The sequence below is a fragment of the Jaculus jaculus genome, chromosome X (genome assembly GCF_020740685.1).
Source record: "Jaculus jaculus isolate mJacJac1 chromosome X, mJacJac1.mat.Y.cur, whole genome shotgun sequence".
In the NCBI taxonomy this organism is placed as follows: domain Eukaryota; kingdom Metazoa; phylum Chordata; class Mammalia; order Rodentia; family Dipodidae; genus Jaculus; species Jaculus jaculus.
This window is the reverse complement of record NC_059125.1, coordinates 101,999,178-102,025,821: the sequence shown is the minus strand read 5'-3', so window position 1 is coordinate 102,025,821 and position 26,644 is coordinate 101,999,178. Positions and strand designations below refer to the sequence as shown.

Here is a 26,644-nt window from a genome sequence, read left to right as displayed (position 1 = left end):
TGTTCTAATATTCATTCTCACTAAACCCTATAACGAAACACTGAGGCAATAAACAAATTAGAAAATGATCAAGTTGGGTAGAGGAGATGGCTCAGTGGATAAAGCACTTGCCATACAAGTATATCTAAATTTGGACCCCAGATGCTACATACAGTTGGGCCCAGTAGCTCAGGTGTCTAATCCCAATGTGCATGTAGCAAGATGGGAGGCAGAGACAGGTGAATTGCCTGGAAGCACACAGGCCAGCTAGTCTGGAAAGCGTATCAGTAAGCAATGGGAGACCCTGCCTCAAAGGTGGAAGGCTACGATTCACACCCAAGGTTGTCCTCTCACCTCCTTCCATGGGCTATGTCATGCATATGTCCAAATTCACACAAATAAATGTGCATGTATATACACACAAAGCAAGTATTAATTGAAAGGGCAGAATTATTCCTCTATTTTTCAACAAACAAACAACATGCTTCAAAATAAGCCTATAACTGCTCTTATCTCTACTACATGCTAGAGGTCAAGAAGGGAGTTTTCATGTCTGTGGCCCCAGAATAATCTACAGAAAAACTAAAAGAGAAATATTAAAGTAATTAAAATAAAATCTAAGCTATATGTGCACATATATGCATATTTTATACATGTGTAAAACAATCCACTGGAAGGATGAACCATGATAACACCTGAAATTTTTTGGAGACATGACCTACAAGAGGGAGAGACATTTCATTGAATACCAATTTTTATCTTTGTAATTTTGAACCTCAAGAATATATTCCATACTAGGGAAAAAAAAACCCATGGACCCTATGGAAACAAGTGCTAGTTTCTAAATTAGTATATTCTGGCCTCCAGTGACACACTGTTGAGGATGGGAGTAAAATGTAGACCCACGTGAAATGCATGAAGTTAAAGGTTAATGAAGGAAAATGGAAAGATATTGCTAGGAGTTGATTACCCTCACATGCAAGTATTCAGCACACTAATCCGATGAATATCTGTTTCAAAACTTAGTAATAATTTACTAAATCTAAAATGGTTTAGAATTGTATTTCATGGAAAGATTAGATGCCACCAAGGGAATAATTTTAAACATGACTATCAATCAAAACAGAGTATAATGCAAACAATTTATTTTAATTTCTCAAACAAAAATCAACAATTTAAGTGATTGGTGAGGCCACATCTAGCCCTCCACATTTTTTGTACATAAAGTTTTATTGGATTACAGCCATGCTCAGTTACATACATTTAGTCTGTGGCTGCTTTTACAAAGTTGAGTAGCTGTGACAGAGGTCACATAGCCTGCAAAGCCTAAAATATTAACTGACCCTTTACAGAAAAAAAAATGCTGACTTCTAGTTTAAATGATCATGATTTGATTTAAGGACATGATGACAACTGGTGAAATGGAGACTGTGACCTATCAAATAGGTTCCACCAAATAGGACGACAATTAAGAAGTGTTCATGTGATTTAATTTCTTTGACAAATATTTTGGTATAAATTATAGTTATTCAAATTACATGTTCAAATAACAAGAACATTTTCTCCCTGATTCACTTATTTATTGAGTAAGAAAACAGACTGCCTTTTAATATTTAGCCCTAAAGAGGTCACACCTGAAAGGATATAACCATCTTCCACCTGCTGGTACTTGGAGCAAAATGAGAATTGCTGTCTGTTTTCCAAGTGTCCTCATTCCAGCCACTGAAAACTTGTGGCCAATATAAGACAAGCCAGGAAGCAATAGATGCCTAATCTTTCTTCTTCTAGACTCTGGGGTAGGGTTAGTGTCATTGATTTGTGGGGTTTTGTTTTCTAAAAAATTGTATTTGGCTCAGTCATGATTGCTATATAAATGTTGTTGACATATGAGGCACTTGCTGACTAGAAAAGTTTTATGTAACAAGTTCATGTTCTCCTGGTGCCACATGGAAGACATAGCTCCAAATTAAGTTGTGACTATTCTACACACTCAGAATCTCAAAATCTTCCTCCAGGTCAAAGTCTTCCAGTTGTTCAGTAGAGTCAATGAATTCTGTCAGAAAACATAAATGAGAATAAAAAGCTTGAACCTTGTGTTTATTTTTCAATCAAGATATTATTCAGTCACTATAACTATGTACATTTTAATCACTTTACTATAGAAAGGTTTGACTAGGTGGAAAGATGGTAAGAGCCACATGGTAGGTACAGACATTCCCCAGAAACTAATAAAGGCCCTAATTTCCCCACAGTGAGCACCAAAGACCCTACTGAGGAGCATTCTTGGGGAAATGAGGACCAGGAATGAGATGATACAAGACACACACACACTTGTGTGTGTATGTGTGTGTGTGAGAGAGAGAGAGAGAAAGAGAGAGAGAGAGGGAGGGAGGAAGGGATGATACAAGACACAAAAACGTGTGTGTGTGTTTTCTGGAGCAGCTTACAGTTAGGACTACTATGCAGTATTAACAATTCTCTATAAAGACTGAGAATAACTGGGTCTGTTATGCAGGTTTGATCACAGTGATCTGATTGAGGCTTTGAAATGCCTTTGAGGTACATTGTTTATTTGTTTTCTTGTTTGATGGATTGATTATTTGTCACTGGGACAAAGTCTTGGTTTATAACAAAGACTGGCCTGGAATTCATGATTCTCCTGTCTCAACCTCCTAAACACGGGCTTCACCAAACCTAACCTCTAAGTACCTTTTGAATAACTCATTTCCCCTAATATGTTATTCTGAAACAAATTCTAGTCAACTTGATAGAATTTTGCATTGACATAATGATCTTCTATCATTTTTAATTGACAACTGTCAGTTCATCAAAAAGGTTAAAATAATCAGAAACATTTCTTGACCATCACAACTGAGTAGAAATTTTACTTTTCACAGATAACATGAGTCATTGTTGGTTGTCTCAGTAAACAATTGCTACATATGGTTCTGCTGGCCAAAGGCCCACAAACAGCAGCTTACCTGCCCCAGTGGTTGTTACTTCTGGCTTGGCTGGAGGTACAAAGGGAGGCCAGTGTGATGGATGTTTTTGAACTAATTCGAACATCCTTAAATTCTCCTTTATAATTTCCTAGGGAGACAGAGAAACAGTTTTAAATGTTGCAGTCACTACACTCTCTTCAAATGGCAACCTATGATCTCAAACTCTGAGAGTAGACTGGTGGCTGACAGAAAAATGCCTAACTAATATACCCATCTTCTACTTAAACCCTCCAAAGACCTCAGCTGATGTCAATTCTAGATCCTGTTGGCCAGACAGGACACTGGAGAAGCAGATGAATTGTGCCAGTTGTACCAGTTCAGCTCAACCTAGGAGTATTCTTAAAGTATTGGACCCAAGGAAATGTCATTTAATCAAATTAAATATGCTTCAAGAGCATACTGGTATGTACTGGCATGACATCAATTGTAGTCACACATTCAAGATATATTTCCTATTTTAAATGGCAGTTATAATCAAAATTACCATTCCATCATTATATGAATATTATAGCTTTTATGCATTCTGAAATGCCTTTGAAAATAATTTTCTTCAAGCTGAAGAGATGGCTTAGCAGTTAAGGTGCCTCACTGTGAATCCTAAGGATCCATGTTCAACTCTCCTGGACCCACATAAACCAGACGCATGGGGTGATGCAAGTGAGCAAAGTTGCACATGTGCACTAGGTGGCACATGAATCTGGAGTTCGAGTGCAGTAGCTGGAGTCCCTGGCACACCAATTCTCTCTCTCTCTCTTGCTCTCACTCCCACTCTCATTCTCTTGCATAAAAAAGGCCAGTCAGTCGGGCTTGCCTCAAAAAAAAAAAAAAAAAAGAAATAACATTTTTGGCCTCAGGGTATAGCTCAGTGATAGAGCATCATCTAACATTACAGGGAGGTAGACTGAATCCCCGGTACTCCCTCCAAATTAATAATAATAATAATAATTCTCTAGAGCTCAGCATGGTAGCTTACATGTATTATCCCAGTACACAGGAGGGTAAGGTTTGGAGAATATCAGAAATCAGAGGCCATTCTTGGATATATTGTTAGTTCCAGGCTCATCTGTAGCACATAGCAAGACCTTATCTCAAAATAAAAACCCCACAAAATATGTACATAATTTCAAAGTGTGTATTATGTCTCAGCAAATTTTTACCTTTGGTTACAGATTCATTTAGGGACATTTTTCACTTTGGAAGAAAAATCTTCCCTCGTTTCATTTACAAGGCTCTGGGATCTGTTTTCTCCAGTCCCATTGCTTTGCAGATAGAAATTTATGTCTCCTATAACCCCAGCAGAAGCTTTGTAAACTACTCTCATACCAGCTCAGCCTGGGCTAGAGCAAGACCCTACCTCAAAAAACCAAAAAAAATAAAAATAAATAAACTACTCTCTATGATCTGCCTTCATTCTTTCTGTACCCATTTATCAATATAACCCATCTATTTGGCAAGTGTTGGGGACTAACAATGGAGACAGATAATGAATATTGGTGAGCCAATGCAAAAGTTCCCTTTAATATCAGATACAAAGAGAAAGAATAATTTGATGTGAATTTCTACAAGTGATGATTCTTTTCCATGGTAGCATGTCTATATTTGATGTACATATAGTTAATAGATGGAAAGTCCCTAAACCATGATGAGATATATTAAGCTGTCAATGAACCACTAAGGACCTAGAAACATACTTCAGTTTCTTCAAGCTTCAGAGTTATGACCAGAGTAGGGAAGAATTTAAGGCTGAGCAATATAAAATTGGCAATCTTAGGTTAAAACAGTAAAATATGTTCTAAATAGTTCATATGACTCACAGGTGTCCTGAGATGAAACATTGACTTTTACCACTAAGATTATCACATGCTAAATATGCACAGTTCCTCATACCTTACAGGTTCTCTTCTGTTTTACTTTCCTTTTCTTGCAATCAAATCATAGCAGAGTATGTCTATTATTATGAAAAAATCATCTTAAAAATGATTCATATGGAGTACCTTTCTCTTTTAGACTAAAAACAGACATCTTTACCTTCTGAACGAGGCTACACCAACTATCAAAGTCTTTCTCTTCTTTGCAAAAAAATCCCTTGAGGGCAGAAAGCAAAAGAACATAATTTAGAATTGCTTTTCTTATTGCAAGATGAAGATAGTAACCCAGAATTAGGAGGTGGGCTACTCTCTTGCCATGCATTTTCCCACTAATAAAGGAAGGATGCCTGGGCTTCTCTCCTGTAATCCAGCCTTATGTGGATACACATTCATTCATCCTGTCTCTGTCTCTCTGTGTCGATGTCTCCATCTCTCCTTACCTTCCCTCCTCTTGGTCCCTATTCCTTTCTCTCCTTGTTCCTCCCCACTCACATTGTAAGATATAGTAACTTGAAGATAAATCTCTAAAGCATTGGGAAATTTCCTTCACATTCATTATACAAATCCATTCATCTATGAAGAATATTCCATTAATCCAGCAAATGGAAGCCAAACAGCATTTTATCCCCAATAGTGGAAGAATGGTCCAAAGTAAGAAGAAGACACTTTTGTGTTGGTAACTGGTGCTTTGACAATTGGATTATATTGGAAGACAGAATGGAGATAGACCTGAAAACTACTACTTCACAGGCAGGTGCTCTTAAATTAATCATACTCCCAGGGATAAACCTGCAACTTTGTGGACTGTGTGCATCAAAAACTAGGTGCTTTTGGGCTAGAGAGATGGCTTAGCAGTTAAGGCATTTGCCTGCAAAGCCAGAGGACCCAGGTTCAACTCCCCAGGACCCACATAAGACAGATGCACAAGCGCATGCAGCTGGAGTTTGTTTGCAATGGCTGGAGAACCTGGTGTGCCTATTCTTTCTGCCTCTTTCTCTCTCTCTCTCAAATAAATATAAATAAAAGTTTTTTTTAAAAATAGGTGCTTTCCTCTTAAGGATTCTTACCCCTTTCTAGCAATCACTTGAGGGCAAATAGGAATAAGGGGCTATTACTAACATTTATACAATGTTTGCAATGTGCCTGGCTCCATGCTAAGTGTCTTATACATATTGTACCTGATATAATTATACAAGGAAGGAACTATTATCTTTGTCATGTCAGAGATAAGACCAAAACTAAGGAAGGTTAAGTGACTGTCCCTACATCCATAGCTAGAAAGTGGCAGAGCTTGGATCTTAACTAAAGTAGTTTGGCTTCAGGGTCCATTCCTCACACACCACATCAGATTGCCTCTCATGGGGATGGTAAGCAGCTGCACTCCTGTAATGCTACCCAACACCTGAGCAACTCCCCAGAAGCCAACATGTAACAACAAGGTTTGCATTACAGCTCCTTCAGACACTCACCAAGGCCACAGAAGGATCCAAGTTCAGGATGTTCATTCTCTGTGGAGACTGCAAGCAGTGGAATGTCTGGTCATCTACCATTCCATTATCTTCAGTGTCCACAAAGGTCTGAGTTGTGTGAGGGTCCAAGAAGATGAGCTCATCACCTGTTTTAGAGGAGACACATTTAATCTTTGAAGAACCACTGCCTATTGGCCCCATTGATATGCTAAGGATGAGGCCTCCTCATTCTCCTAAGCCCTTCTTTGGCAAAGATGACAATGGGATGGCAGGGAGTCTGAAGCCAGGATGAGCATGCTTGAGAGAAGCCACTTACACCCAAATCTAATCTTTCAAGGGAAGACTTTTCCTATCACTTAAATCTCCTCAATGTCAAAGTTCCAAAGTAGAAAGTGATAGTTTCAGGAAAAAATAGAAATGAGAGATCACAGATGGCATGGCAGGCTCTGTGAGCAGCAGTAGCAAAAAGTTAATAGTGGAGTCCCCAAGGCTTTGATCCCAGGAGCCAATAAGGAGTTTTCTGCCTCTTTCAGTGCTAGAAAATATCTCACTCTATACCACTAGTCCTCAGACCCATACTCAGCATCTCTGGAAAGATAAAGGCCTTGACCTCAAAAAGCAACTCTACCCCTCCTGTGAACAGGATCTCAGTGAGCTGATACCTGGTCTTGAGTAGCAAGTAAGTTGGTCAATTTTTGTCACAAAACACAGCCTTTGTCACATTAACATTAGTACAGATGTACCACATTGCACGCACACACACACTCACGTGTGCACTCTAGGGATCAAACCCAAGGTCTTGCACATACTAGGTGAACAAATACCACTGAGCCAAAACTCCAGCCCAAGATGACTGATATACATAAGAGGAAAGTCATACTTCATTAAGTTGAAAAGACCCAAGACCAAATCCAGACTTGCCTGGAAGGAATTTGGGATGATAAAACTTCTACTTTGAGTTAATGTAAAGTGGGCAGAGAGCTCCTATAATGGTAAGTATGTATAAACAGCTGAGGGAGCACCCAATCTCACTGTCTAGGCTATTTGGGTCTCTGTGTCCTTAATCCTATCAGGTTACCAAAGAAATATCTACCTGCAACACGAGAATGCCCTCAAGGACTTTCCATGAAGGGCACAGCTATGTGCTTATGCTGACAAAGAATATATTTCTAATGTCTCATGAAAAATTCAACTATTCTTTATCACAGACCAAAAGACAAATGGCATTATTCATTCCCCTTCCAAATGTGCTTGTGTTCAACTAGGGTTGTTAAGCTTGTTCTTGTTATCTCACATTTAAGAACCAGAAGTGTTCATTTCTGTGTGAAATTCATGCAACATAATTCCAATATTAAGTCAGCCTAAATATTTTACTTTGAATCAAAATTCCACCCAAGAGTATATCATTAACAGTTATGGAAATCAGTGCCCTCACACAACTTGCTTTATGAAATTCAAGGTACTCCCCCAGACTAAGTTGCGATCAGTGACAGCAAAATAGCTTCAGATCACATTGAGGAGCAATAACAAAGGTGTTAAGCAGGAAGGCTGAGGCCTTAGAAAGGCAAGAGACTAAAGAAGTTGGACATAAGAAAACAGAAAGCCAAGGAAGGAATAGAACAGAAATCCACTGGAGTGTTTTAAGCCAAAGTGCTAGAAATAGTAATGGCATATTGGCATATGGCCATGATATTACCTTTTCCCATAAGTGTGGAGATACAGTTTTGCATGCTACCTCTTTTCGGAAAGTGCTTGTGTGACATAAATCAGAAGATGCACAAAGTCCTAAAATGTATGTGTATACTAACTAAAGGCCTCTGTTGAGTCTTACAGGCAAGAGGCAGGCCAGTCAACCATCTTCAGAGATGGGACTAAGGTTATGCCTCTCCTGGTATCATCCTGCAGGAAACAATCCAGCCAGATCCTCCCACATCTAGAGCTTGTCCAGCTGCCTGCTGGACAGGAGGACTCTAGGAAAGCAATGGGGGAAGAGGAAATAAAGATGACCAAGTTGATATCAAATCTTGGCTCTGCTGCTTTCAATCTGAGTGACCTTGAGACAATAATCTCTCTTAATCTTTATTTCACTGTGTCAAAGTGAAAACCAGAGTTTCTACCTCACAGGGGTGTTGTGATAATAATGATAATGAAAGTGTGTGTGTTCATTATAGACATAGTTTTTCCTGAATACTATTGATCCATGGTTAGTTAAATTCATACACAGGAAACCAACAGATATTGCGTGCTGATTACATATTTTTGCAACAGGTTCTAGATTTTCCACTAAAGTGCAGTTTTTAGACAAGACCAATAGATGGCAGCATTACAGTGAACAAAAGCAGCTATTGGGAAACTCCCACCAGAAAGTCAAGAAGAAGGAAGTAGGGAAGGACAGCGGGATGAGCCACTTTTCACCAAGCATGTAATTTATGTCTGGCTCTCTGCTAAATAGTTTACTGTAAGGTGACCCAACAAGAGATTCAGGTGTTAACTTATTTTGCTTAAGAGAAACCTAAGGCTGAAAAACTTCATTTCTCTCTCTTTCATTCACACTGTTAGCTAGCAGGGGCCAGGTATACCACTGTTTTGTTGCCATTCCACTTTCCCAGTCTCCAAAGGATAAGTTGGGGAGGTAATCAAGGCCACCTCTGCCCTGACCTCTGTGCATTCCTCAAGGCATTTCCTTATAACTGTGCAAGTTCTCCTTGATGTCAAGCAATCTAAGTTCACAACTTCCTTGAGGTTCAGTTTCTGATTACTCCATTCTATTTCCCTGGCCACATCATTCCTTTGCTTATGCTCTTCCTCATTAAGCAGGTGTCTGGGTCCCTGGTTCTTAAATCATGTTCTATGGACCCCTAGCAGCATTGGCACTCCCTAGATAAAAGGCAAATCTCATGTCCTATACCTACTGAGTCTGCATTTCAATGAAATCACAAACTGTTGTGTGAATAGTGACATTCAAGAAGCATCAAATTAGCAATACCATGAGTGCTAAGGGTCCTTAATGTCTCTAGTCACAGCTATTGAGTAAGGCATCTAGGTTTCCAGAGGTGGCCTCTTATACAGAAAATGTTGGTCTGTTCATTAGGGTCCACATTAAAGTTAGTGCTTTTAATGCTTAGCCATCATGATTAGGAAAGGAACAGTTCTGTCTTTCCTTCCTATGATTCCAATGCTGTCATGACTCACGGCTCTGAACTATAAGCCAGCAGGCCCAGCAATGGAAACTTGGGAGGCCAAAAGATGCTCCTAGCCTGGTTGTCTGAATCTCAATAAAAGGGAGAAGGACATTCTGGAGCAATGCTGTGATCTCAGGTTCACCCAGTGGGAAAGCAATGAAACCATACTGTCAAGAGACAAGGAAGAGGAGGCATTGAAGAAGACCAGCTTTCCATCAAGCAAAAGGAAGCAAGTGTTACTATTTGTCAATCAGATTGGAGACAGAAAGAGCTGACCAGAAGCCACAGTATCCCTGGGCTAGATGGGGGTCCACTCATAGTAAGTTCCTGTTTCCCATAAACACTTTTACCCCACGCCCTCCCTTAGCCCAACAAGACTTACTTGTAATTCATCCTTTCTTACCTAAGAATCCTATGAAATAATAGGCGTTATTTGGTTTTCCTCCTAATGCCCCTAAAGACTGTGGCATCTTAAAACACTCCTAGAGGGAAAGAGAATGTAAGATTCTCAACTCACTTGTGGACTGCTGCTCACGGATCTCTGTGCTGACATGGCAGTGTGATGGGCAAGCAGCAATGGATTCAGGAAAAGGAGAGACTTACTTTGAATGCATCAACATACACAGGATTGATTTGGTTTATGCCCAGGCGAAGGGGCACAATGAGCAGCAGTGGTTTCCAGGTATGGCAGAAGGCAGAATCTCCTTTACTCTGGTTGGAAGCAGTAGGATAACAAGGAGAGCTCTCACCAGCTGTGTTGGCATCCAAGGGAAGAACACAGCACATTTTTTCTAGCAACAGAAGAAAAGAGAGCTGTTTAAGTCAGGAGAATCTAGGACAAGAAATTATTCTAAAGGTAAAGTTAAGAGGGACCTCACATGCTGCCCACCCTATCTGAAAGATCTTTCCCTCTGACCCCAAGGATTAGTCAGCCCCATTTCCCTTAGGAAGACCAGGCCATTCCTTCAGCCTCAGGCTTTAGATGTTGGCCTTTGAGCAGCTGCTTAGCTCCCAACAGGTCTTCTGGGCTCATTACAAGAATTTCATTTCTCAGGCTGGAGAGATGGTTTAGCCATTAAGGCAGTTGTCTTCAAAGCCAAAGACCTCAATTCAATTCCCCAGTATCCACGTAAGCCAGATGTACAAGGTGGCACATGCATCTGGAGTTCATTTGCCATGTCTGGAAGCCCTGGCCCACCCATTCTCTTTCTTTTCTGCGCCTCTCTCTCTCTCTCTCAAATAAATAAATAAAAATAAAGTATTTTTTAAAAAAATTTGGGGCTGGAGAGATGGCTTAGTGGTTAAGCGCTTGCCTGTGAAGCCTAAGGACCCCGGTTCGAGGCTCGGTTCCCCAGGTCCCACGTTAGCCAGATGCACAAGGGGGCGCACGCGTCTGGAGTTCATTTGCAGAGGCTGGAAGCCCTGGCGCGCCCATTCTCTCTCTCCCTCTATCTGTCTTTCTCTCTGTGTCTGTCGCTCTCAAATAAATAAATAAAAATTTAAAAAAAAAGAATTTTATTTCTCAACTTGTATGCAAGGACCCCTTTTAGTCATGGACTGTGTTTCTAGCTTCTCTTAACACCCATGGCAGGGAACATAACTGTGTCTCTAGCTTCTCCTAACACTAATGACAGGGAACATAGGCCTAAACCATGAGCCATCTACTAGTGATTCAACAGATTATATACACTGTGGAGGTCCTACAGGAAAAGAGTGCCTCTTTGAGGGAATGGTTTCTTCCTTTCAGAAGGTTGAAAAAGGTAGAGAACAGAATCTACTCCCTCCAGCTCCCCAATCCTGCCGGAGTATGCCACAGAATCTCTGGAGCCCAGATTTCTGAAAGGAGAAGAAGGAACTCATCAGCCACTAATGAGAAGGTAAACAGGTGAGGGACTCACTGATATCTTCAATCACCACTGTGTTATCCATTGAAACATAAACAGCCAAGGAATTCCATTCATCAAATAAAGCAAGCTTTCTGTAAAGCAACATATAATCAATACATAATAAAACTGCAATTGGGGTAAATGGAAATATCAGTAGGAAAGAGAACAATTACTGGGGAAAAACAAATTATCCATGTATTAGCTCCCCAAATCCTAAGAGATATTGTTTCCTTAAATAAAAGATAGTCTGAACTACTTCTTTTCTTTTTATAAAGGAAAAGAGTAATGCCATTAAAATATACTGGGGGCAGGGGGACTGGAGAAATGGCTAAGCAGTTAAGGTACTTGTCTGCAAAGCCTAAGTACCCAGGTTTGATTCCCCAGTACACACATAAAACCAGATACACAAGATGGCACATGTGTCTGAAGTACATTTGCACTGGCTAGAGGCACGGGTATGCTCATATTCTCTCTCTCTTTCTCTCTGTCTCTCACTGAAAAGAAAGAAAGAGTGAGAGAGAGGAAGGAAGGAAGAAAGGAAGAAACATTTGGGGTTAAAGGTGTAGCTTAGTGGTAGAATGTTTGCCTAGCATTTACAAGGCCCTGGGTTTAAACCACAGTGCCCTCATGTGTGGGGGGGAGAAAGGTTTGGGAGCATATGGAAAATGAGCATTGGATGACTCCTTTTAGTTATTTACTTATTTAAGTTTTTTTTTAATTTATTTATATTTATTTGAGAGAGAAATACAGAAATAGGCAGGTAGAAAGAGAGAGGGAGAGAGAGAGAGAATGGGTATGCTAGGGCCTCTAGCCACTGCAAACAAACTCCAGATGCATGTGCCCCCTCGTACATCTGGCTTTTGTGGGTCCTGGGGAGTTGAACCTGAGTCCTTTGACTTTTCAGATAAATGCCTTAACTACTAAGCCATCTCTCCAGCCCTAGTTATTTATTTTTGTATATGTTCATGAGCAGGCTGTATAATATGTACAATGTGTATGTATGTGTATTGAATATACATGTGTATGCAGAATTACAAACCCTATGAATGTATGTGTAATGGCCAGAGGAGAATGTCTAATGTCCTCCTCTGTTACTCATCTGCATGTCTCCTTGAGATGGACTCTCTCACTGAACCTAGAACTGTCATTTCCAGTTAGTCTAGCAGAACAGTGCAACTCAGAGATTCTCCAGTCTCCACTTCCCACCAGACTAAGGTTACAGGCATATGTGGGCACTCCCAGCTATTTTTGTGGGTGCTGGTGAATCAAACTCAGAGTGAATCAGGCCTTCGCAGACCCTCATGCCTGTGTGACAAGTACTCTTACCTGCTGATTCATTCCTAAGCCAGTGTTTTTTTTTTTAAGAGGGATCATTTGCTATCTGAGTACTTACCTGTTTCTCCCTTGCCTTCTTTCTTTGCTGGCTTGGAAGGACATATTTATCCTGACTACTTCTAGAATATGTGGGTAAAACTTAGTCCCACTAAACAAAGGAAGAGCATCCTCTCTCCAAAGGAGCTCCCAAAAAGAGGTCAATTACTATTATACTTTTTATTTGACTCGTTTTAATGAATGGTCCTTTCTCAGAACAGTGACATGATTATGTGGTCGCTGGTTTGACATGATTGTTTTTTGATCTTATGATGGTGCAAAAGTGACAAGTATGCAGTAGAAATCAGATGCTGAATTCTGAGTTGAGACTTTTTCTCAGGACTAGTCATTCTCCAATGATACTGGGAAGTGATAGGGAGGTGTTGGTGTCAGAAGGACTGAGTTGCTAAGCTGTGGTATAGTAAACATATTTGTATCTGCAATATTTTCAACTTATAATGACCTTTCCAGGATATAACCCCATCTTTCCTTTACTGTGTTAAATCAAGTTACATCTTCACTATTGTTAATGGAAACAATCATAATAAATCAGAGCCCACTTAAATTTGTAAAAGAATAGACTTCTATTTGGTTATTGTTAGGAATCTCAAAATATAGAAGAAAAAAGGCAATTCTATGAGGTCATTTTATATTATTTGTTAGACAGGGTCTCATGTAGCCCAGGCTAATTTTGAACGCTCTGTGTAGTCTTGGATGATTTTAGATGCCTGATCCTCCGGCATCCACCTCCTGAGTTTGGATAATTCAGATGTGAACCACAATGCAAAGCTTATGCAGTGTGTAAACTCTGTAGGGGATCAAAGCTAGGAATTTGTGCATGCTAGGGAAGCACTCTACCAACTGATCTACATCAACAATATCCTGAGAAGTCATTTTGTTCATTCATTACTTATTTTTGCATGTGTATGTATATATGTATTGTGTTCATCAATGTATATATGCATGCTTTCATGTATGAGGGTGCATGTGTGTATGGGTGCATATACAAATGTGCCTACATGCATGTGCAGGCTAGAAGTTGAAAAGTATCTTGCTTGATCGTTTTCCACCTTACTTTTTGAGACAGGGTCTCTCACTGAATTCAGAGCTTACTGGCTGGGCTAGACAAGCCAGCCATCAAGTCCTGGGTATCCTCCTGTATCCACTTCTCCAGCAGTGGTACTATAGGCACACACACCACACCCAACATTTTACTTAGGCTCTAGGGATCTGAACTCAGGTCCTCATGCTTGTACAGTAAGCACTTTACCCACTGAACTATCTCTCCCACCATGAGTGGAAGTAGTGGTAATTTTAAAACCAGCTATTTAAAGCTAGGTCTGGGGCTTTTTACAGTCATTCTGATCTTTTATACTTTTTATACTGGGTTTGTTACCACTAAGGACCCTAAAATACTGCTAGTTCCTCACTCAGCAGAGTCAATGATATCCAGAAGGCACTTGGCTAAGTCAAGAAAGTAATCTCATGGAAGCTGCACTGGGAGCAAGGAGTAAAGACAGGGTACAAGTTTTCCTGTGGTCCTCAGGAAATGTGGACTGCTGTCCTCACATGTACATTTCTAAAGCATGCTAGTTCATTGAAGATTGGTTAATGCTTCGTACTTCTGGACTTTCCATGGAGACAAGATACCCAGAAACTGAAATACACAATATCAAATGGGGCCTGGTGACCTCAATTTTCTAATCCTTAAATCTGACCCCAGATTCTGGCGGCCCATTTCATTTACTTTTCAAGCATTTACTGAGCACTTACATATACTAGGCAGTTTTATGTACTGGTGTTACAGAAATAAAAAGGCAAATATAATCTTGGCCCTGGGGGGAGGTCTCATTCACTTTCAGGTTGTCAGAAAGGAGGGAAGTTGGTCTACAGGTATAAATGCTGGTACTATGCCCCATTCACTTCCTAAAAGTTGGCCCTTAACCTAGATTGTACAATTTAAGAAGATAACTATTAAAGTGCCATGCTGGGTACCTTGAGCCTTCTAAGAGATGACAAATGGATTCTAAAACTCCCTTGCCATTTGTCTCTTTTAAAAGGTGCTAAGTTCCTTGAAGTGAAGACTGCATTGAAGCTATTTGCCAGTACTTGACACAGTAAAGGCCATATGAGTTAATGGGGAGTTTAACACTACACAGAGTAGGAGTGTATTTCTTGTTTAGGCTAATTAAACCTCTGTACTTCATATTAACCTTTTAGCTTCGAAGGACACTCAGGCCAATGATTCCTGGCACATGAACATCCATCTGCAGGGTGAAAAATAGAATGAGTCCTGGGGCATAGCCACATATATTAATACCAATGAAAACCATCCAGATATACCAAGACAGAGGTCTATATTTAAAAATTTCAAGAAATTGTCTGAGAAAATAAAATACTAGGGATGTTTTATGGCTCAGCAGGAGAAGTTACTTAGTGGGATCTCAAGAATACTTGGGTTGATGGGAGGTTGAGTTGGCTGAGGAGGGAAGCATAGGAGACAGGAGAAGAATCAGATACCAGACTCTTACTTACTTTAACACCTGTGCAACTGTATTTGGTCCAAACCATTCGCCAATTGATTTCCCTTCTCCTACACCCATTTGCGCTGTTTTTATGTGGAAAAAATTAACATATTAGCAGAATATCTTCCATGAGCTGCAGACTACTAAAATTTTTTGTATAAATAAAGCAGATGTACAACTTGGTGAAACCACAAATAATGCAGAGGAAGAAAAATCTGAGTCATATGCATTGCTCTTAAATTACTGATTTTATGATCTTACCCATTTGATGAATAGAATAGCAACAGTCTTTTCTATCTAAGAAGCACTGTAGGATCCGTTGGTATTCTTTGGGTTGTTCTTTTTGCTTCTCCCAGTTCCAGTCTTTTGAGGGGAAAAATGAGTTAAAATCATGTGTAACTGTTAATTAATGGTCAATAAGTTCGAGGGAAAACAAAGGAGCTACATCAGAAGGCAGTAATGATGAAGCTGGAGCATCCCTAATTATCTTTCATTTAGATGACAAACATCTGGAAACTGATTCATTTCCAGGATTTGGTGAGTATAAGTCCGATGCTGGGGACTTAGCTCAATGGTAGACCACTTAACTAGCATGTGTGAGGCCCCACTCCCCAAAATAGTAAAAGCCATAACTAGAAGATGACCAAGGTATTAACTTGCCCCCTAAGGCTAGAGCTGGAGTATGTAAAAGCAGTGTTATGGTGGTCTTTCCAGACAACTACCCTGAAAGGATATAACCCAGACACCATAGTGCCTCGTCTCCAGACAGCAGTGACTTTTGTCCTTACACTGTGGCAGCGTTGCCAAAAGGGTCTCATGTGGGGGGGGGGAGTACTACTCTGACATACTAGGAAATATACACAATCCACTGCTATGGAATTATTTTTTTTAATGATTGTATGCTTAAAAAGAAAAAAAGAGGGCTGGAGAGATTGCTTAGTGGTTATGTGCTTGTCTATGAAGCCTAAGGACCCTGGATCAAGGCTTCATTCCCCAGGATCCACGTTTGCCAGATGCACAAAGGGGAACACACATCTGGAGTTCGTTTGCCATGGCTGGAGGCCCTAGCACACCCATTCTCTCTCTGTCTCTCTCTCTCTCTCTCTCTGCCTCTTTCTCCCTCTGTCTGTCACTCTTAAATAATTAATTAATTAATTAATTAAAAACAAGAAAAAAAGAAGTCCAGCATGGTCACATCAAGCCTTGACTCCCAGCATTCAGAATGCTAAAGTGTATGACCAGCCTAGACTACACAGGTGAGTTAAAAGCCATTTTGGGTTATATATAGCAAGATCCTATCATTAAAAAATTGGACAGGCATGGTGGTAGTACCTATAAAACAAGCACTTTGGGGAGAGGGAGCAGTAGAGGCAGAAAGATTGAAAGTTTGAGGCTAGATTGGGCTACATAATGATACCATGTCTTGAAAAAAAATGCATGTTAACATTTTTACACCAGTCTTTTTTTTTTTTTTTCAGTACTAGGGACTGAACCCAGTACTTGTGTATGTGGCAAGCACTCTACCACTGAGTTACACTCCAAGCCCCATTTTTATGCTACTTTCTTTCCGTCCTCCCTTCCTTCTTTTCTTTCTTTCCTTCCTTCTTTCTTTCTTTTTTGAGACGGGGTCTCACTATGTAGCCCTATATGAACTGGAACTCTCTATGTAGACCAGGCTGGACTTGAACTTGGAGTGATCTTTTGCATCTGAATCTGCCTCTGCCTCTCAAGTGCTGGGATGACAGGTGTGAGCCACTAGCCCTGACTTTTACACCACCTTTTGAATAATAAAATGAGCTTTGCAAAAGCAACCACCTTTGCTATCAAGTTTTCATGGTTCCCTTAAGACCGAATTGAAACAAATACAGCTGCAGAGACCCCATCTATGCCTTAAACACAGCCCTCGAGAGCTACCGAGGCCACTTATAGCCCACTGAAGTGAACAGAAGCAGGCTACAATGTCACCAGTAGAGATGGAATGTACTATTGTACTCTGCTCTAGGAACTGCCTAATGGGACAGACTTCTGAGACTTAGTCTATTTCCAAAAAAAAAAAAAAAAAAACTCACTTGAAGTTTTAGAGTTTGAATTAGTGACTGAATTCTGAAATGTACTTTGAGGCCAAATGCCATTATCTCAAGATCCCTTGGTTCCTTTTGCTTCACCTCTCTAGGAAACCAAACTCTTCAGCTTCAGATTAAACACGGCCTTCAGAGGGCGAACCATAGCCAACCTTTTTTTTTTTCCATTAGCCATTGCATTATCTGAGTCTGTGGAAATCCTGATTAGCTGGCTGCTGAGGACCATTAAATATTTTTTGATGACAGTGCTCCCTGAATACCTCATCTCAATTTTTTTTTCAAGGTAGGGTCTCACTCTTGCTCAGGCTGACCTGGAATTCACTATGTAGCCTCAGGACTATGACCTTGAACTCGTGCTGATCTTCCTGCCTCTGCCTCCTGAGTACTGGGATTAAAGGTGTGCACCACCACGCCCGGCTCATCTTAATTTTTTAAAATATTTTATTTTCAGTTATTTATTTGAGAGATGGAATGAGGGAGAGGGAGAGAGAGGGAGGGAGAGAGAGAGGGAGAGAGAATGGGTATGACAGGGCTTCCAGTCACTGCAAACGAACTCTAGATACATGTGCCACCTGTTGCATCTGGCTCATGTGGGTCCTGTGGAATTGAACTGAGGTCCTTTGGATTTGCAGGCAAGCACCTTAACTGCTAAGCCATCTCTCCAGTCCCCCTCATCTCAATTTAAAGTGACTGAATATAAAAGAATTCAAAATGACTTCTTTATAAAATTATATATTCTATTTCATTTTCAGTACATAATCAATCAATCAATCAAATTCTTTCTGCTGCTTACTTTTCATGCTGAAGTGATTGTGACTGCTTTTCTAGGTTGCCCCTACATCCAGAAGTTACTTTCAAAGAATCATCCAACATGTTTTAGAAAGGAGGAAGATGAAATAGTAAGGGTGGAGCTGGAGATCATCATGTCAAACAAAATAAGCAGTCTCACAAAAACAAGTATAGCATGTTTTTTTCTCATACAATGAATGTAGAAAGAAAAAAATGGGAAATGAAAGTAAAGGGGGGACAATTGGAGGTATGGAAGGGGATAAAGGAGAGAGGGAGGAGGGATAAGAAATGGTAACAGAGAGGGAATGTGATCAAAGTACATTAAATGCATGTATAGATATGTTATAATGAAACCGACTAATCTGTAGGTAAAATATATATTTCCTACTTAAATAAATAATGGAAAAATAGTCAGAGTGTCTGCATTCTATTCTTACATCTATGCTGTTGAACCCTGGGAAAATAACTTCACTCCCATGAACCTCAGTTTTTCTCATCTGTAAAATAGAAATTTTGTTATACACAGGGATGAACATGGATGCCCTAAACACTGGAAGATGGCAATAAGGCCTAAAACCTCTTGAGCCCTTTCCTGATTCTTTCAGCAAACAGCCACTGGACCTGTAAGCCTTCACTGTAGGGGGAGGGGAGTGACCATTTCTAGACTTCAATTAACAACAGCCAGTGAGGTCAACAGCACAACCTCATCAAAAGTGTTCTTTCACTCTCTCCTCCCCAAGCCCAGTTGAAATTTACCCTAGTGTTCAAACTAGAGTCTCACAAGATTATCCTCCAGATACCCAAGAGAAAGCAAGCATGCCCTTGTCTTAAAGAAATCCAGATTCATGAGTGCCAACAAGGATTATCAGACTATTAACTTATAAAGCAGCCTCCCAAGTAAACTAATTTAAGGATTCCTTCATCATCAAATGGGCATGCTTAGTGAATCCAAATCAAAATGATACCAGCTCTCTTAGGAATTTCCTTTAGGTCATTTACATCTTTAGCTATATGGGTATTTTAAGTAGAGTCAAGAAACAGACTTACACCCATACCCCTTTACCTGCTCCCTGCTGTGTGATCTGATCTCTTTGTTGCTGTTTTGAGGCAGGTTCTCACTCTTTAGTCCAGGTTAGCCTGGGACTTAATATATACTCCAGGCTAACCTCAAACTCACAGCAATCCTTCTGCCTCAAATGTCCTAAATAATAAGATAGCAGGAGTGAGTTAACATAGGTATCTAGTTCCGGTATATGACATCTTTAAGGACTCATTCAAACAATAGCAAAGATAACAGTACTAAATGACATACCCACATCCATTTTCAATTTTGTCCCAGGAAAATCATCCCTGGCTTGGTGAGTCACAAGGAAATACCAGTACTTTCCTTCTTGCAATGGCCTTTGTTGACTTGTCAGCCCCACTATTTGACCTTGCACAGAGCATTTCAGTGTTTGCAGTTTTGTTATTGAGTGCCTTAAGCTTTGCATTAATGATAAACCAACAATAGCAAAGGATTACTGCAGAAGCCTCTAAAGCCATTTATAGAACAAATGGAACTCACCCCTTCCCAAGTGTCTACAGATAAGGGCTTGAGCCAGCATCATCTGTCCACAGCGCAGCATACATCCCCAGCCAGCATCTGACGAAGGGCCCGTTCCCCCTGTTGGAAAAATGAATATAGGTATCTCAAACTTCCCTTTGATGAAATATCAGACTATATGGAACTACGCAAGACATGCAAAAGCACATACTCTGAAAAGGGAAGCATGGAATGTACTTTGGGATCAAACAGGGTTTGGGTACTGGAGTGGAACTTGCAAAGACAATGCAGCGTGAAGACAAAACAAATGAGCTAACCCTGCCCCTTGGGTTTCTGCTTGGATATTTCTAGGTAGACATGCAATTTTGATAGGTGAGTGCCATATATGACTATCAGTAGTCTAGTCTATGACACCTCTCATTATACCAAATCTTACATTCTACATAGCTCATTTGCATGATGATAAACTTCTCAGGGACCACAGATTACCTTAAAGAACAAGGTACTGTCAAAAAATAGTCATCAAAATGGTCAAAGATACTTGGAAGGCTCTTGACTGTTTCAAATGCATCTTATGAAGTTCAGAAAAAAACAACAGAGGAAAGAGCCCTAGATTTGACAGGTATCAGAAGATCGGTCTCCAATTGCACAATTTACATCTCATCTATAGACTAGGGATAATAGCACATGCACTGCCTGCTATCAGTGGGTATTACAAGAATTAAAGAATATTAGGGAAAGAGTTCTAAAACCCATACAGGATACTTGGTATTGTAAATAAGCTCATAATACAACATACTATTAGCAAATTAGAAATGCACTACATCTTTAAAATAGTCATTTATTAATTGAAATAAGACAACAGGTCCCATTTAAAAAATAATACTTGATGTAAAGAAAATCCCATGTACATAAGCAGCCTAAGCTCTATTAGTGTCCTATTCTAAGGGACCAACAATATCAGATAGCTTGGTTGAATGAGGAAACATTTTGCTTTCAGCAGTTTTCCTTTCCAACATGGATGTGGAAAAGTATGTAATAAGCATGATTTTAGAAGACTATCTTTAAAGAGGTTTTCATAACCCTTGTCAGACAAGTGGGCCAAGGTGACTCATCTCCTTTTGTTGTGTGGACTAAAGGAGAGTTGTTATGGAAAAATTGGTTATAGGTTTGTGAGCTGGAAGGAGAATACTTGGGTTCTTGCAAATACTGAGGTTAAAGGTCAGATTGGTGCCAAAAAAGTGAAGTAGGCCCACGTAAAGACCAGTTATTGCCTAAGTGTTGTCAGAGTTGACTTGAAATTTTTTCCAGTCTTGCAAAGAATTCTCACTCAGACAATGTTCATAATTTAGAAACCACTAGGTATTAAAGATTGTATTGCGTTGCTACTGTTCAGGTGTACTTTCTATGAAGAGCAAAAAACTGTCTATGTACTTCTATTTTGACCCTTCACAGAAAGTTTAATTTCCCTCTAATTGTTAGGTCAAACCTTGCAGAAAAATTTGTGAGATGGGGGATGGGATGATGACTTAGTGGTTAAAAGTTCTTGCTTTAAAGCCTTCAGGCCCAGGTTCAATTCCCAAGCCACCCATGTAAGTCAGACACAAAGAGACACATCTATCTGGCATTCTATTTGCAGTGGAAAGAGGCCCTAGCATGCCCCTACACACATACACACACAGAGATACAGATACACATACACACACGTGCTTTTTGAGGTAGGGTTTCACTCTAGTCCAGGCTGACCAGATATTCACTGTGTAGTCTCAGGGTGGCCCTGAACTCACAGTGATCCTCTTACCTCTGCCTCCCGAGTGCTGGGATTAAAGGCTTGAGCCACCACACCCAGGTTTGTTTTTTTTTTTTTTAATTGGTCAGACAAGTTTCCTCATAGTAGAGTAGTTTCCACCATTTGCAGGCTCTTCTCCAACAGGGCCATGATAGTAGGAATAGGCCACCCTGCCTACAAATATTTTATAAATCCTCTTTAGAGGGAGAATATTCACATAGCTTATGGGACTATCTCTTTTGTTATAGATGATAGCTAGTAAAAGACTAGAATAAATTCAAAGGAAATTCATCATACTTTATCACTCAATGTCAAGGTACTTTAATTTCATAAGAAAAACATATAAAAATTTATTTCACTTCCTTCAAGTAATTGAATTTCCTTCAATAATTTTTAAAGCATTTATTTCTGAAAGAGAGTGAGAGCCAGTGCCTCCTGGTACTGCAGACAAATACCAGGTGCATGTGCCACATTGTGCATCTGGCTTTGCATAGGTACTGGGGAATTGAACCTGGGTCATCAGGCTTTACAAGCAAGTACCTTTAACCACTGAGCCACCTCTCCATACCCTGCCCAATTCTTTTTAATAGCCAAATAGTTCCATAAGGCAAGAGAATGTAAGTTGACACATATTATCCAAATTAAAAGCTTATTTGATTCTCCCCCTTATTCAAATTAGTAATACTATGTGGTGCCTGAATACTTGGGGGTAGGTCAAAAGTATTATTGGAGTAACACATAAACACCATGGAACCACACATAATGCGGACTTCCATACTGACATTTTTTGAAATGAAGTGTGAGACTTACCTGCTCCCCTAAATCAAATTCTTTGCCATAGTGAGTTGTTAATTCTGAGGTTTCTGAGAGGTCACTGATAACCTCAGGCAAGCTATCTACAAGGAAGAAAGCACAGTACAACAAATGATATACCTACCAATCGGTGAAAATTTCCTTCTGTATGTAAACCATAGACGAGCACTTATATCAGACAACAGCTTAGATTTTTCTGTAATTAAATGTGAAATTAAAATTAAATCACCATATCCCATCTGAAAATGCCTGCATTTGACTTCTAAGCCAGCAGCAAAATTATGTTTAAACAGCAAGTCAATTCTGTTGTTATGGGGCCATGGGAATTCATAGGAAAACCAAACTCATTTTATGTTAATTATTTTTGATATTTCTCCTCACTTCTATTTTGCCCAGAGCTTCTCTAGTGGTTGGTCTAATGATGCTGGATAGTACCTATCTCATTCTCATTGATCTCTAGGGACCTGAAAGGTACCCACACTTGGGTCATTGCCAAAAGACAAGAAATGGGAACTAGATATCCCACCCATGAAGTGAACATCCTCAGCCTGAATGAAAGATAATGACAGGATCTCTCATTAGTAGCCATTGTCTGTTTTCTAAAACTAAGTGTTTGCATGTTTCTATGTGTGTGTTGTATTTGTGTACATGTGTATGCCTGAGAGAGATAGAGGTACAAAAGCATGCATTTACGTTAAAAAATGGACCTCCTAATCAATCTACTTAAATTTATTCATAGTATCAAGTGTAACTAGCATTTGTCATGTACATGGATATATAATATCACAATGTTTTTGTGTCAGTATCCAAAGCATGTTTTATTACATTCTGTCAATTGTCTTTGATGGCTACAAATATGTCTTTCTCATTTTCACCCATATTTAGATAATGTTCTGTCATTCTTAACCATCTCTTGCCTCTTGCTCAACACTATATCCCTATTTGTATTCTGTGTTGAATTGACAGTCATTGTACCTTTTTAAATGAATGGAAAATTCAATTTCAACTGATAGCTTCTAATTTATTCTCTCTCCTTTAAACAAATCAGAAAATTGAGCTATATTGACTTTTCTTTCCTCTGAGGCCTACTCCCTCCCCCTGACCCCATGCCTAGCCACCATTTTGGGAAGTGGAACTGTAATATATAAGTTTTCTGTTTAGGGTGATGGTACATGCCTGTAATTCCAGTACTCACAAGCCTAAAGCAGGAAAATTAGATTCGATAGTTCAAGACAAGCCTAAGATATACAGTGAGACCTTGGAGAGAGAGGGGGGGAGGAGGGAGTTTCTAGGATTACATGAAATCTTGGTTTGAATCCTGACGCTATTTACCAGCTGTATAAATTGATTGCTTAACCATTTTGAGCTTCACTTTCCTTATTAGTAAAATGAGGAGTAGCAATATGTACATTTCTGAGGTGTGTTATTCAGCCAGACAATGCTCATAAAGTACATAGGATATATCTTAGTATCCAGTATGCAGTAACTCTATACCAAATATTAGCTGTCATTTCATGTCTGTCCTCTCAAATGTACATGTCACTCTCTCTTGCTTCTCAAGGGTCCGTGTATTCTACCTTGCCTTTATGCCAAGGAGAATGTGTAAACATTTTAACAATAAATTTACTTTGAAAGGCATTTGCTCACTAGATGTGGTGACTCATGTTCATAATCTCAGCATTTAAGGAGCTGAGAGTAGAATTACTGCTATGAGTTTGGGGCCATCCTAGATCCAGATTTTCGGGCCAGCCTGGGATGCTGAGTAAGACCCTGTCTAAAAAAAAAGGGGGGGGGGGGAAATAATGAAGAAAGGAAGGAAGAAAGGAAGGAAGAAAGTAAAAAAGGAAGGAAGGAAAGAACACATCTCCAATTATAATATTTGAATACTGGCACCATGGGAAGTATGTTTGCTTGGAAAGTAAAACTACAAGAGGTCCTCTCTAATCCCCTCTCTTTAAGACCTGGAGAAGATAGGTCAGATTCACAAAGAGAAAACTGCCTATCTGAGTTATAAGAGTCTGAGCACAATAGGTCCCCTAACTACTAACTCCATGTTCTCTTCACTGTTCACAATTCTCCAATCAAATTAATGAAGTCAGACTCAGCAGGAGTATGAAATCCCTACCTTCCTCTCTTGCCACTGGATCAATTTCTTTCTGTTCCTTACTCCATGTTAAGGGTCTACTCCGAAAACTACAAATCTCAGAGCTGCCACGTTCCAAGGACAGGCTTTATCTGGGGGCTGACATTATCAGTTTCAAGGTAATATATATTTCCCAAGCAAAAAGAATATGGTGGTAAGGAAGGAAAATGCAAACCTCCTTCCATCGAGCTGCAAGTAGTTAAAAGTTATAGACAAAAACAGAATAAACTGAGACAGTGCTGCCATCAGAAAAAGGTCTGAAACATAAGAGTTCCTGTTTCTGACAGTCATGGCTTATTTAGAAGTCGTTAGGTGTTTTGTCTAGAAACACAAGGATGTGAAAAGAATGAGAACTATATGGCCCAGTCACCAATAACTAGACACTGGATAGTGATACCAGGAGTAGATACACGTTTTTGAAACCAAAAAGACTTCTGAAAAATTTGGGAAGGGTCTTCTTTAAATAAAATAATAAAAAAGTACTTTTACAAATGTTATGAAAACACACACCATGTGAAAACCTGCTAGGGCCTCCCAAAGCCTTGGAAAAGCCCAGTGCAGCAACCAAGGGGTCAGAGGCTTAAACTGCATTAGACTGTATAGTAAATCACTTCAGTGTAGCATCAACCTTCACCAAAGCAATGCTTTGTCAATCCAAGAGGGAAAAAAGGACCTTAACACCAGGCACTCAATGCAGATGGGTTCTCACAGATCAGTGCTAGCAAACCTTACCAGTTTTGAGAAGATGCTGCTTCCCCAGGATCCATACCAACTCATCTGTATCTGGAAATTCTTCTAGGTAGTCAGTGAAAATAGTAATCTGATTTTCATACTTGGATAAAACTGAAAGAAAATGAAATAAATTTGAGCATAATTTAGTAAATTGGGATTACTTTGGCAGTTTGTTGATTATTCCCTTTGTTCTGAAAGAGAAAAGTCATCAGCTTACATCCAATCTTTCATCAAATAGAAGGAAATTCTTTCTCTTGAAGAAGAAAGACAAACCTTTCACATCCTTTTGAAAGATTTTTCTCTTCATACCTTCTATTTAAAATTAATTATTCTTCACAACTCTACACAGACATATATTTTAATAACACTTGCCCTCTATTATCTTCTCTTTCCCCCTCCTACTACCACTGCAGACTTTCTTCTTCCCACTTGGTCCACCTTCTACTTTTTTTATGGTGATCCATGAAGTTTAATCAGGGTTGCTTGCATGAGCACTGGGTGTTATCAACCTGACAATGGATAATTTAGAATTGGCTACACTACTGAAGAATATGACTTCCCCCTTCCCTAACATCCATTAACTACCAATAACTCTTCAGGGTGGGAGGGATCATCATGATCCACTATTGTGATTAATAATCTCTAGTTGTTGACTTGACAGAATTTAAAATCACTATGGAAACAAATCTCTTAACTTTTCTGTTAAGAATTTTCTAAATTAGAATAATTGATGTGGGAATACCCAACCTAAATGTGGGTGGCACCATTACATACTTCATTTATAGTTTTAAGGTGGAGTCCTTCATGGTGTGGACATCTCTCCTGCTGTCCACACCATGAAGGACTCCACCTTAAAACTATAAATGAAGTAAACCATTTTCTTTCTATAATTTTCTCTTGATTGAGCATATTGCCATAGCAACAAAAACCTAACTGAGGGCTGGAGAGATGGCTTAGTGGTTAAGGCATTTGCCTGCAAAGCCAAGGGATCCCCTGTTCAATTCTCCAGGACCCACGTAAGCCAGATGCACAAGGGGGCTTAGCATCTGGAATTTGTTTACAGTGGCTGGAGGCCCTAGTGTGCCCATTCTCTCTCTGCGTCTCTTTCCCTCAAATAAATAAATAAATAAATAAATAAATAAATAAATAAATAAATTTTTAAAAAAAAAACTAACTGATACAGAAAATTGGTACCAGAAGTAGGGTTGTTGCTATGATAAACCTGCCTATGTGGTTCTTAGCATTTTTTGGGGAACTGATTTGCAGATGTGGAAGGATTTGGTACGTTGGATTAGAGAAGCCTTACAATGTTGAAAAAACAAATTAATGTGCCAACTAGTGGGAGTCTGAAAGACGGGAATGCATAGAGAAGTGCAGAAAATAAAGACTTGAATCAAGAGTTTCCATAAGGGATAAAAGACTCTGTAAGGAACTTGGCCAGAAGCAGTTCATATGACACTCTGGCAAAACAA

The 26,644-nt window shown here is 39.6% G+C and overlaps 1 protein-coding gene across 4 annotated transcripts; it reads right to left on the bottom strand.

The window, feature by feature from the left end:
- Positions 1-1,101: 1,101 nt before the first annotated feature.
- On the bottom strand, positions 1,102-25,283 carry Atg4a (autophagy related 4A cysteine peptidase). 4 transcript variants are annotated; one of them, XM_045140502.1, is made up of 12 exons: positions 25,173-25,283; positions 22,295-22,380; positions 19,717-19,815; positions 15,544-15,645; positions 15,293-15,365; positions 11,399-11,478; positions 10,104-10,291; positions 9,904-9,982; positions 6,319-6,464; positions 5,010-5,066; positions 2,961-3,069; positions 1,102-2,032 (listed from the first exon to the last, which is right to left on the bottom strand). In XM_045140502.1, exons 3-12 carry the CDS (start codon positions 19,775-19,777, stop codon positions 1,962-1,964), a joined length of 966 nt encoding a protein of 321 aa, XP_044996437.1. In that variant the 5' UTR covers positions 19,778-19,815; positions 22,295-22,380; positions 25,173-25,283; the 3' UTR covers positions 1,102-1,961. The 4 variants fall into 4 exon arrangements, with proteins under 4 accessions (XP_044996437.1, XP_044996436.1, XP_044996439.1 ...); XM_045140501.1 differs by lacking the exons at positions 5,010-5,066; positions 22,295-22,380 and adding an exon at positions 22,422-22,493; XM_045140504.1 differs by lacking the exons at positions 19,717-19,815; positions 22,295-22,380; positions 25,173-25,283 and adding an exon at positions 19,216-19,657.
- Positions 25,284-26,644: the final 1,361 nt, after the last annotated feature.